A 13,342-nucleotide genomic window follows, 5' to 3' on the forward strand; every position below is an offset into this window, starting at 1 on the left:
GTGCAAATGTCATTGCCGTTTTGACAATTAACAGTCATAGGGCAAAAATCAGTCATAGGGATTTAATGTTTCCATTGCACCAAGCTTGGTTCTATGTGCTTTATGCATACGAATTCACCCAGAGCCCAATGGGTAGGTACCATTATTATTCTCATGTTGCAAGTAAGGAAGCCAAGGTCCTGAGAAAATAGGTAATGTTTCCAAGTTTACCCAGCTAGTGATGGTAACACTGAACTATGAAGCCAAGCCATGAGGTCCGCATCTCTGCTCTAAATCACTATGCTACACAGCCTCTCGGGAAAAAGAATATAGTAGAATACACTGGGTAACTCAAGGATTCCAGGGAGGGCTGGAGACCCAGGCTTGAAACTCGCAGCCAGAGCTGCTTCAGTAAGGACACCTCTGCAGCCACCACCAAGCACAAACCTGCAGCTGGCACCACTGGCAAGGCCACATGGGACACCACCTGCTGACTGCCACCACTGGCCTCAGGACACCATCATGCTACAATGCCACGTCTGGGGACTCTGTCTCACAGTCCCCATCATCTTACCCTACTAGCCTCAGATCAGAAGTTGGGAAGGGAATATGCAGTGGGTGAAACCCAGGGCTCTAGCCCCTGCCCTCCATGTAAGGAAGTCCAGGAAAGTAGCTACATGGTGATTTCAGCATGTACACAGAGAATGCGGGCATTGCCTTCCACCAAGGCTCAGAGGTGGTGGGCTAGGGTCCTGGGACTGCTGGAACGAGCGCCACACAACAGATGGATCAAAGCAACAGAAATGTGTGCTTTCCCAGCTCTGAACGCTGGAAGTAGCACCAGTAGGATTGCTTTTTGGGGGAGCTGAGGGTGAAGCCATCCCATGCCTCTCTCCCAGCCTCTGGTGGTGGCTGGCAGTCCTGGGCCTTCCCTGGTTTGTAGACACATCACTCCCATCTCTGCCTCTCTCGTCACATGGTATTCTCACCTGTGTCTGTGTCTCTTCTTCTTCTTTTATTTTTTTTTTGAAATGGAGTCTCACTCTGTCACCTAGGCTGGAGTGCAATGTCGCAATCTCAGCTCACTGCAACCTCCATCTCCCAGGTTCAAGCAATTCTCCTGCCTCAGTGCACGCTGACACACTGAGCTAACTTTTTTCATTTTAGTAGAAACGGGGTTTCACCGTGTTGCCCAGGCTGGTCTTGAACTCCGGAGCTCCAGCAATCTGCCCACCTCAGCCTTCCAAAGTGCTAGGATTACAGGCGTGAGCCACCGCACCCGGCCTCTTTTCTTCTAAGAACACCAGTCATGTGGATTTAGGGCTCAACCTATTCCAGTACTGCAGCATCGGAGCTTGGTTACAGCCACTATGACCTGATTTCCAAATACAGTCATACGCAGGTATCGCGGTTAAGACTTGAACATGTCTTCTGGGCAAACACATTTGACTCATAACAACAGGGAATGACACAGGCATCGAAAAGAGGTTCAGATACTGGGCAGCCAAAGAGAAAAAAAAAGACAAATACCCCACGCACCACAATCACTATGGGGGCCCGCATTTCATCTAATAATGAGACAATTTCAAAGCAAAAGCTGGATATGCCGAAAGCAATAAATGGCCTATTAGCTCTCTTAGGGGAACCAACCAGACAGGAATCTGTAGTAAGGGTGAGGAGACAGTGTTAATTGCAGAGGATGGCTCCTCCCTCCGAAACTATGGCCATCAGAGGGATAAGGTAGGCAATAGTCCTGCTACCTCTGCTGCCCACAGGCGTCTGCCAACTCTCTCTCTTTTATCTTCAAAAAGAGAAAACTTGGCCTAGAGGGGCCATCATGGATTAAAGTAGAAAGATAAATGGAGACTTTGACTGTGTGTATGAGTTACCTAAGCCATAATTTTTCAACAGAATAGGTATATGACAGATGTTTGAAATACACATTATTTACATAGCTGGCCTCGTCTTTTGTGCTGCTACTTGCACAGCTCTCTTTTCAGACCTGACTGTAGATACCAAAAGCATATCCCTTCTATCAACAAGGCAATGGCTTCTGAATAAATGAAACACTCATGAAACAAATCTAAGAGTTAAAGGGCACTTTACTTTCAGGAACAGGGAAGCGGACAATCTCCAAGCAATCCTAACCTGAGTTTCCAGGTTGTAGAAACTCAAGGAGGGCTCTGAGTTAATGGAATCCAGTTGAACCTCCTTCTGTGGGAAATAAAAAGCAGTCATCTGCTCCCCTCCAAGAAGGGGAACACAAAGCACAGAAAGCCAAGCTGTTCTCGTGTTCGCAACGAACGCTGCTGCATAAACGATCTCCAACCTACATGCCTTTATTGTTCGCCCGTACACCTAAAAGCCCTCTGTGCTCAGAACACCAAACCATTAGCCCAAAATGGAACTCATCCTCCACTCACTTTCTGCAAGTTCCTGGTCATTTACCGCATTCTTCCAACAACAACAAAATCAGATCCACCTTTTGTATTTGTATTTTTATTTTTTTGATACAGAGTTTTGCTCTTGTTACCGAGGCTGGAGTGCAATGGTGTGATCTCGGCTCACCGCAACCTCCGTCTCCTGGGTTCAGGCAATTCTCCTGCCTCAGCCTCCTGAGTAGCTGGGATTACAGGCGCGCGCCACCATGCCCAGCTAATTTTTTTGCATTTTTAGTAGAGACGGGGTTTCACCATGTTGACCAGGATGGTCTCGAGCTCTTGACCTCGTGATCCACCCACCTCGGCCTCCCAAAGTGCTGGGATTACAGGCGTGAGCCACCGTGTATTTATATTTTTATGAGACAGAGTCTCATTCTGTCGCCCAGGCAGGAGTGCCGTGGCGCAATCTCGGCTCACTGCGGCCTCAGCCTCCCCAGACTTAGGTGATCCTCCCACTCAGCCTCCCGAGTAGCTGAGACTACAGGCACATGCCATCAAGCGCGGCTTAGTTTTGTAATTTTTGTAGAGACGGGGTTTCGCCATGTTCCCCTTTATTTTCTTTCACCTCTTAAATCCAACTGCTTACAAAGAACAGCCCGTTCCATTGTTCTCCCAGATTTTCCCTTTCCTCCTCATCCCTTTCTACCTTGTTCCATCCCTCCTTCCTTGGCCCACTCAGGATTTTCACTCTATGGTGTGAGTACCACTCAGGTACTTGGGTTCCTTTTGAGCAGGACTCAGGTCCATGGTTTCCTTTTGGGCAGTACCTAGTTGAATATTTTTTACTGAAATAATTATTCATTTTAGTAGAGATTAAAAAAAACATAATGATCATGGGAAACCTATAATTTCATAGCAAATGCAAAATGTTCTCTTTAATTCACTTAAATACAAAAGTATACCAAGTTAAAGAGAAGTAGTAAATAGGTAACAGTGCAGGTGGTAGGTGGACATGTTTTTTAAATCTTGAGGGTGGTATGCTAATAACGCCTAGCAGTGCATTATTAGCACAGCACCCTCAAGATTTTGAGGTGAGTCCATGCTGTTCTATGGCTGTCGTCTTACTGCTTGAGCACCACACCGAGCCCCAAACACCTCCCCACTGGTCTCCCAGGCTCTAGACGTTCCCAGCATGCATTTATCCCACAAGCCACTATCTGACACCTCTTTTAAAAGGCTCCTTTCATCATTTCTCTCCCCAAATCACAAAGCGATTGCCTATCCCATAAACTCAGAGTCTGCCCAGATTTCAAGATCCCACACATTATTTCCAGTTACATCTCAGAGTTACAGCGAGACAAATTTCACACACCCATTTTCATTTCCAGCTTCGTGTCTTGGTTTGTACCGCTTCCTCCACCTTCCCCAAATCCTTCTCCTTTTCCATCTCTTCAAATCTACCCACTTATCAAGACCCAAGTAAGTCCTCCCTCCAGGCAGCCTTTGCTAAGCAACATCGTTTTTTCCTCTGAACTCCAGTTCCACTTGCAGCAACCACGTCAACCACGCCAACTTGACTCTTGATTCTATCGTGTTATTTAGTACTTTCTAATCATCCACTCATAGCTTGCTGGTCCTGTGTACCAAACACAATGGGAGATCCTTAAAAAGTAGTATCTTAGGATACATACTTGTAAACTTAAAAAAGTTACAAAAAGGTGAGTCACCTTAGGACTTCAAGACTTCATTCAACTTTCTAAGAAGTCAAGTTTTAGTCACTCATCCCATACACATTTACTGTGTGCCTAATACATGCCAAGCTCTGTGGTTGCTGGCAAAACAGAGATGTGAATAAGGCAGCTACCATCAGTGAGGATTTCATCGTCCAGACTGGAGACGCACACAGGTAAACTTGTGGTGCGGCACAACGTGACTGTGTTGCTGTAACACAGGTACAAATCAAACGTGCTGGGAGTCATTCACTCTAGAAAGGACCTGAGACACGATGCAAGAGAAGGGGGCATAGGAGTTGCTTCTGGAAGGCTAAAGAGGATTCTATCAGACCTGTAAGCCTGGAGAACGCATTCTGGGCAAAGTCACATAAACTACAACAGGGACACAAGGCGACAGGCCCTGCCACAGGTAAAGAGCTCCCAGACCCCAGAGCACCAGGTGAGGGGAACAGGGGAGAAAGAGAAGAGGGAGAAAAAGCCAGGGAGGTCAGACTGTGATGTACCTTGGGCTATGGTTTCATCCATAGGCCTGAGAAACACTGGGAAGGGAAGCAACATGACTGATTTTGCTTTAGGAGAGATTTTAAAATAACAAAACCAAAACAAAACCATAAAAGCCCTCTGGGGACATATGGAGGAGGGATGGAACTGGAAGAGAGGTCTGTCTGGAAGATATTGTAACAGAACAGAAGAGCTCAGTAATAGAGATGAAGAGGAAGAGACAGGTTTGAAAAATATTTAAGTGAGAGGAATAAATATAATTTTCTGACTGGTTGCACATGCTGATGTTAAAGAAAACTAGCCTTTTCCTACCTCAGGAGGGGTTTACTCCCTACTTAAAAAATTACCCATGTCCTTTCTTCCTTGTGTTACTACAGCTACGGTCAGTTTGGAGTAGACTATCTACACTCTCACAAACTAGAAGAACCTCTGCTTTATACCTTATGGATTAGGCAGCACACACTCTCTACGACTGATTTACAAAAGCACGTCCTAAATTCAAAAGTTAGCATATTACCCACTAGCAAGGGTCCTGGCAGATTTTGCTTTTAGTTACAACCTGCACTCAGCATAAGCAATCCTGTACCAAAGAATATACCATTGTCTGAATCATCCTAAGCCTCCGGGTGTAGGGTATTTAAGGCCAGAATTGCTCTGGAGGTGCAGAAGTGCTAAAGTTTTTATACAATATACTCATATTCCTTTTTTTTCCCAAATAAAAACATTGGAAAGAATGTAAAAAATATTGAAATACCAAGAGAGGTGACCTTTTGTAAGCCCGCTCATGTTCTCCAGGGAAATAAAAGAATAAAGTCATTCACCACCAAGTGTAATATTCCTCACTTCCACTTGCCTGATGAAAGGAGTCAACATAGGTAGTTTCAAATTAAAACACAGTTGGAGCGGCTGGGCTGAAAATGGATCTCTGCAAAGCAGGAAAGGGATGTGACAGGATGCTGTTTATTAAAACTTGCATATGATTATAACTTGCCAGGTCTTAATTTATTCCCCCCCCCCCCCACCGCCCATTACTCTGGTCACCAGGGCGAGTCCTAAAATGCATGCATTTAATGTAACATTTCGGGATGGTAGGAAATAGGATTGTATTGTAAAATGAGCACTATTCCCACATACAGGAGGCACCTGACTCCAGAAAATAGAAGAGGGCAGAGGTTTTGTTTTAACAACATATGTGTAAGTGTTCAGAAGTCTTGCACTTGCTGATTGCAGAGCAACTATGGAGCCCAATTCTGTAATGGCAGCATGCAAGTGGAGAACTCGTTACAGATGGAGGGAGGTCATATTACTCGCCAGGGACACAGCTGGTTCGTCGCAGGCCCAGATTAGAACCTCCAGTGTCCATCCTCCACTCCCAGAAAACCCTCATGTCTCTTAAAATAACAGAACATGAGGAACTGGAACACACAGTCAAATGTGCCCCAGAATTAGTTTCTATAAAATGAAAACTAATAAACTAATCAAGGTGACGTGCTGGCCATGCTTCCCCAGCAGAAAAAACTGCTTTCAATTTTCTTGCAATGTCAGTATAGGGCTTTTGTTTCATCTTTCTTTTCAACGCCTTTAAAACCATAGTATTAAAAACGCAGGCTTTACTCCTCAAAGATGTTATGAAAATGACAAGTATCAAACTAAAATGGGCCAGGACTTTGCTTTCTCATTCATAAACAAAGCTTTTAAGGATCATGTTCTGTAGAAGCTGTATAGTGAAAAAATTACTTTCCGTACTTGATCAACAAGAATATCCCCAAAACTCTGGTGGCATTATATATGGAAAATAAAGAGGCACCCAGCCCCAGGGCTGGGGGATGGCAGAGTAAAGAAAATTAAAAGTCAACAGCATCATTTGTGTGAAGAGATCACAGTTCGCATAATTCGAACAGAGAAAATCCTATCAGCAAAAAGGTTTGGGGCCTTGAAAATCATTTCACAGAGACAAATTAGCATGTTTTCATATATAAAGTACTAAGCATTCATTATACAGATTTACTCCTTTGTGGGGAATTTTACTTTTTTCTCTAGTTCATTAATATCATAACTTCTAGTTTTAGAAAATGCACAAGAATCACCCCACATCCATTTGGTCCAATCCCTTTTCTTCTTAAGACGATGCCATGTACTTTTTACTATTCATCTTGATTTGAACAAAAGGTAAGATCTTCCCCTTTCTGCCCAGACACCACCACTGGGAAATTAATATTCAAAATGAACAATGAACTCATCTCATGGCCTGTGAACTCACCGGTTGCTAGGAAGCTCATGAATTCTTAGGATTTCTTTAGATTTGGTAGCATGAGTTGGGAGCTTAAACAGTCATAGAAGACATAGTCTTCAAGACTTACAAGTTTCAGAATTCTCTAACTGTCCTTCCCAAGACCTCACTAGTTTATAGGTGCCCGCTCTAACCTCTTGAGCTTAAGTGCAGTTTATCCTGAAGGTATAGGGAAGGTCAAGGCTAAATGTCAAGCCTATTACTATAAATCACATTTCACACTGGTAATTACTTATTAGTGGAGAAAAGACTGTTTGAAATGGTGCTGTCTCATTAGAAAGCTATTACAGAAGTCTACAATTCTGCTTGAAGCACCTACTGTGTGATATGAGATGCTAGATCAAAAGGGAAATGATTAACATTTATTTCTTGAAATTCCCAAGGCTCTCTCATGTCCTAAAGTTTAAAACTAAGTGATTGTTGCCTATAATTTTCAGGAATATTTGTTGGAGGAGGGAGTCTAAAGATAGTCTCTTAACTGAAGTTTTTTTAAGTCATTTACTACATGTCTGAAAGGCTTATCTTGTCCTTTGAACCCAAGTAATTTACCCACAACAAAAACGCTTTTTATTAAAAATAAAGTATAAGAAAACCAGTAGTAATTAAACCAAATGGCTGGACAAACAGAAAGAAGAAATATGAAAGGCCTCATGTGTTTCTAAGTGGTTTCATTTTCTACTCTATTTTATGTGACAAAGGCTCTGTATCCGTAACTTGATAAAAGTGAATTTCCTTTACATTTCCTAAAAGGATGAGAACATCTCACAAATCATTTCCAAGTGTTTCAATATATCATCTATTTCTATCAATACTCATATGTTGACAGGAGCCATATTTGTAAAGGAAATAGATGAAGATATACATCCTTCCCAATCCAATGCCCAAAAAAGTTCCACCTGAGAAAGACTCCACCTATTCTCCCAATGTTCATTGTAGGTGTTTGTCTTCATGTTTACTATTTCCTTCCATAGCAGCAACACCTGCTTCTTATTCCATGTATTAGCTAACATTCAAAATCAAGAATAAATGATGAGCCTCCCTCCCTGGGCAAAAACCATGTTATATTCGGCCCTGTAACCCCATGAGAATCCAGCAAGGCACTTTGCTCTTTGGGGGCACTCCATAAAATGCTGAATGAATGACAGCACTTTTCTTCCATCTTTCAGTCTTCAGGTTTCTTGGCAGCATCCTAACACTGAATCTGAACAGAAAACCGCCAACCTGAAACAGGTTATCCTCCATTATCACCATAGGACCATGTTACCATTTGCAGCTCAAGAAATGAAATAATGGAATCAGATACAATTAAGAGCTTCTTCCTCAAGCCCTCAAAAATGCCTTGCAGTACCTGCAACAGCAGACAAGTTCTTTTGCAAAGAATGAAAATGTAATAATGAGGTAATGCCAAGATAGATTAAAAAAAAAAAAAAAAAAAGACTAGCTCCCCGGAAATGTGCCTGAAATTATGAAACGGAGAGTCTTGCAGGTTTGTTGAAGAAAGGATCGCCACCAGCCCTAGCATGGCTTCACCCTTGGTATCAGGACTGGTTCCTTAGGAGGTATAAGAAAGGGGAACTGTGAAGTGTGGAACGAAGACATTCAAACCCTAAGGATTATCTGACATGGGTTTATGTACATATGTGTTTTGAGGTTAGGTTTGGATTTAGGTATGCTTCAAAATTTACTGCCGCAAGTCTGAAGAATATAGCAACCACAGCAGTGACTTAAATGACTGAAGGATAAACTGTAGTTGTCAGTTCCTTTACAAATTTGGCTTTTCATGAAAGGGAAAATCAAGGAAGCCTTATTGCCAAAATAGTACAACATCCTTACGTCGCCTGATTTTGCAATAAAAAAGATGGTTCTTTTATTTAGGCTTTATGTTCGTGGAAATGTGGTCGCAAGGCATTTTTGAAGCATGAGATGCTGACCCCAGTGAAAAAGGCCTTGCTGTTTTAGGAGAAAGATAGTAAAGCGAGACTCTAAGTACCAACCACAAGCTTAAAACGATCTTCCCAGTTAAGACAGAGCTCAGGGTGATTTGCTACAGCATGTGGCTTAAAATAAAATCTCGGTTCTTCCATTACAGTGTGCTTAGAAGAAAATCAAATTTTTCCTCTGAATGAAAACTAAATAAAACCCGATGCCTTACACATCATTACATACAAGTAGTTAAGAAGTAAGGAGAAGGCAACGCAAGGTTTCGAGGCTTTTCCTCCTTCAGCATTTCCCTCAAGAATTTCATCCCTGGGTTCCCAAATCAAACCAAAGCCATCCCGTTAAATTTCCAAAAAAAGAACTGGCTCCTTCAGGAAGGCTTTTCACAGCACTGCATTTTAAGCGGAAATCTGTTTGCAAGCCTCCCCTTTTCCATTTACCATTTTGTTTGTCCTTCCCGTCTGACATGCAAATACATGATACAGCCTCCATTCTTCCCATACAGCCTAATTCAAAGCAACATATGTTAAATCCACATAGAATCATGTGAGCATTCGATCGGCATCCGCACCATTACCCCCACAGAACGCATTCAGCGAGCTCCAACCCCTTCTCTGCGTGCAAATCAGAGGAGCCTGCGATGTCTGCAAGACTCTCCCGACTCAGCCCATCCAGAACCTCTCATGGAACCTGTCCCTTTTGGAGAGCAGGGGGCTGCTGGAAATACCCACTCAGATAACCAGCCACAATGCAGGAGCCCGCAAGCCTGGCACCGCAGGCAGCCCTGGGCGCGGGATCCTCCACAAAGCTCAACGAGGCTGCAGCGCCAGGGATCCCAGTCATTTATCTCCCTGCAGCCAAAACGCCCGGCTCGTCCCCACTCCCTCGTTTTACCTAACTAATAGCTCTCCAACCCCATATTGAGAGGGCCTGCTGTGGATCTTGCGGAGGTACAAAATGGTGGATGGGAGCTAATTTTTTCCTGCTTTCCCCATAACTTATCGCATCCATCACTGCCCGACCTCTCTTCCAAGCACCCGGGCCGTGGCGTACCGAGCCCGCCCAGCGCCCCCGGCCCGGGGGCAGAAACGCGGTCACCAACCAACCTGATGTCATGTAGCCCCGCGAAGCCTGGGGCGCGAAGGCCGCGGGGAAGCGCTTGTGCAGGCGGTAGTCCTTCTCGCTGCGGGACCTCATGCGGTCCGAGGCCCGGTCCGAGAAATCCGAGCTAGGCCAGGCTCGCCGCAAGGTTGTGCTCCGGGTCTTCTTCATGGTGGGGAGGGCGACCTGCCGCCCCGATCCTCGGGGCCTCAGCGCCGGGGCGCAGCGCGCTCCTTCATCAGTCTACGGCGGGCACGACCCGGGCGGACTCTGTGCACATTTTCCCAGCCCCTCCTCGTCGGCGTCTACACCGCCAGCGGCGGGTCCGGCCCTCCCCACGCCCCCCCACACCCCCACGGCGAAGGCTCCGATTTTACACACGTCCCACAATGCATTACACTTCATTTGCAATCCGCCCGGCTTATAGCTTCCAGATTCCTGGGGGGAAAGGCACGTTAGGAGGCTCCCCGGCCGGGAGGAGGCGGGGAGGGGGCGGGCGGGGTGGGGGCGCCGAGACTGGCAGCGTGAAGGCAATGGGAGCGCAGACAATGGCCCGATTCAGCGCAAGAGTGCTTAGCCAACTGGGAGCCACGGCACAAAAGACCCAAACAAATGAGGCAGCCGAGGCCTCCGGGGCTGACCCCGGACCAGGCGTGCGGGAGGCCGGAGGGGCGGGCGGCTCAGCGCGCGGCGTGGGGATGACAGTGTCCAAGTCGTGTCCCCGCGGGCCTACCGGCCGCGCGGCCCGCAGTCCCCGGCGCTGGCTGGCTCTGCCTCCCCCGCAGCCCCCGGAAGGCAGTCTTCATCACAGAGGCTCGAGCCGGGGGCGCGTGTGCACCGGCTCCGTGCAGGCTCTGCAGACAGCAGCTGCGGCGCGCGGGCTCCTGCGGAATCCAGGAAGAGCCCGCGCCGTCCCCGCGACTGCAGCGCCTCGTCAATCTTCCTCCTGCCGAGGCTCCGGGCGCTGTGCGTGCGCGCGGGTGGGTGGCTGGGTGGGTGCGCCGACACGCATGTGCCCCCTACACAAGCGTGCTCCTACTTACTGGCCGAGGCGGCGACGGAGCCATGGCTGCCAAGGACGCCGAGCCTGCGATCGACCCCCGCGCGCTGGCAGCGCGGCTCGGGCGCCAGCGCGCGGAACGGCTATTGAAGGGCAGGAAGCAGGACAGCCGCCCAGTCTCATGCTAATCACCAGGCTGCCTTAAGTTAGAGCGAGGTTCCCGTCAGGCTTCTCATTTTCATGTAAAGCACCCGGCGGCGGCGCAGGGACCTTGGCTGCTGCCCCAGCCTGGAGCCGGCGCTTGGATATTTACATATTTTTAGGATGGTCCCTCCCCCTCGCAGAGAGACGGCGAGCCAGCCTTCGTGGGAACGGGGAGATCTGCGGTGCCCAGCCTGGCCCACCTGCGCCAAGCCCAAAGGAAGCTAGAGCCAGAGGGAGGGGGCGCCACGGCGAGCTCCCCCGCAAACGCCAACGCCGGGGCGCCGGGTCCACGCAGCCTGGAAGACGCAATGCAAGTGGCCTGCAGCTCCTTCTCTCTCCCTCTGGAGCCCGGGTGTAAGTCACCGCCAGCCGGCTACATTGCATTCAGGTCCTCAGCCCTTAACACTGCACGGCTCTGCACAGCTGTTTCTGGTCCAACCACCAATCGCTAAAGGACAACAATGCGCGCGGCGCGCGAGGGTAGGAGGGGCCAATGCGCGGCACAGGCCCGGGCGCTGGGCCCGGGACGCGGGCTCGGGCCCCGGAGGTTACGCCGAGTCAAAGGCGCCCAGCCACGTTGCTGCTAACCCCGACCACGCTCTGCCACTGCCGTTCATTCAAAAACGGTTATCTCACCGATTTGGGTTTCCAAAAATGCTTTGGTACGGTAAACAGCGACGAAAATAAGTCTGATTTCCTTCTTCAGCACTGCATTTTATTTGACATGTTTGTGCAATTTTTCATCTGTGACAATGCAACGTTCAAAATCATATTTATACTGTTGTTTCATATTCACAGGTGCCTAGATGCAGAGACAGGGCTATTAAATCTTTATGGGGATATGCTTTTAACAGGCTGATATCGCAAAAACAAGCCAGTGGGTTCTAACTGGTTAGGATTCGGGAAGTTCTAACACAATCTGGTGCTATTCCACGGCTTGAATTCTTGGAGAGGGGTAGCAGGGATCTGGGAGAAGCAGGCAGAGCAGGATGGCGTTAAGTCACAGGCATTATAAAATCTAGAATTAGAGCTTCCTTCATTCAGATCACAAGGCCACCCTCTATAACCTGGGGCCACTGTACTACCTCTTGGGATACCCAGGGTAAATAAATAAATAATCACTAAGTAGGCTATGGAATTTATATTTACATAATCAAAATGTATTACTGTCAACCAATTCATTAATGTTCTGCAGTGGTTGTTTTTTTAATTAGGAAAGGATAGTCCCCCAAAAGGCACATTTTAGTTCAATGTCTTCTTTCCTGCAAGAGAACTGCTAAGAGGAGAAAGATGACAGCTTTAGAAGTTATAGAAAGCTAGCTGTATAAAGCAGGTATCCCCAGTTCCCAGGCCACATACGCCATAGATATTTATGGACCCCATGGACCCCATGCAGCTTCTAGTCCATGGCCTGTTAGGAACTAGGCAGCATAGCAGGAGGTGGGCAGTGAAGCTTCATCTGTATTTATAGCTGCTCCCCATTGCTTGCTGGCATTACCGCCTGAGCTCAGCCTCCAGTCAGATTAGTGGCTGTGTTAGATTCTAGTAGTAGCAGCATTAGATTCTCATAGCAGTGCGAACCCTGTTGTGAACCACGCTTGGAGGGATCTAGGTCCTGTGCTCCTTATGAGAATCTAATGCCTGATGATCTGCACTGTCTCCCATCACCCCCATATGGGAACCATCTAGTTGCAGGAAAACAAGCTCAGGCTCCCACCGATTCTACACGATGGTGAGTTGTATACTTATTGCATTATATATTACAATGTAATAATAAAAGAAACAAAGTGCACAGTAAATAGAATGCCCTGGAATCATCCTGAAACCATCTGCCCTCCAACCCTACCCCACCCTAGTCCAAGGAACAACTGTCTTCCATGAAACCCGTCCCCAGTGTGGAAAAGCTTGCGGACCGCTGGTGTAAAGAACCACAGAGGCAACAACAAATTGTATTAATGAATGTAGGAGAAGTGACATTTAGATATCTCAATTCAACAATTACTCAGTACCTCCCAAGAGCCAAAAGTGGTTATATGAATGATTATAATAGCTATGACTTAAGGCTAATGGTGACTGCTGTGGCAGTGATAGTCATTCATTCTGCAAACTGTGATAGTCATTCATTCTGCAAACAATGATTGACTGTTTAGAATATGCGAGCCCTGGGATGGGTGCTGAGCAAACAGCACCACACATGACCCCATGCAGCAAACAA

The 13,342-nt window shown here is 46.9% G+C and overlaps 1 protein-coding gene across 1 annotated transcript in view; it reads right to left on the reverse strand.

Moving 5' to 3' along the window:
- The window catches only part of STOX2 (storkhead box 2), a 121,013-nt gene extending 110,919 nt beyond the window's left edge, over positions 1-10,094 (reverse strand). The window contains exon 1 of the mRNA XM_064369874.1: positions 9,929-10,094. Coding sequence (XP_064225944.1) covers positions 9,929-10,094 — 166 coding nt within the window. The remainder of the gene's footprint in view (positions 1-9,928) is intronic.
- Between the last annotated feature and the right edge of the window lie 3,248 nt (positions 10,095-13,342).

This window comes from Aotus nancymaae, unplaced genomic scaffold, assembly GCF_030222135.1.
Source record: "Aotus nancymaae isolate 86718 unplaced genomic scaffold, 86718_ANA_hifiasm-v0.15.2.pri h1tg000006l, whole genome shotgun sequence".
Taxonomy (NCBI): domain Eukaryota; kingdom Metazoa; phylum Chordata; class Mammalia; order Primates; family Aotidae; genus Aotus; species Aotus nancymaae.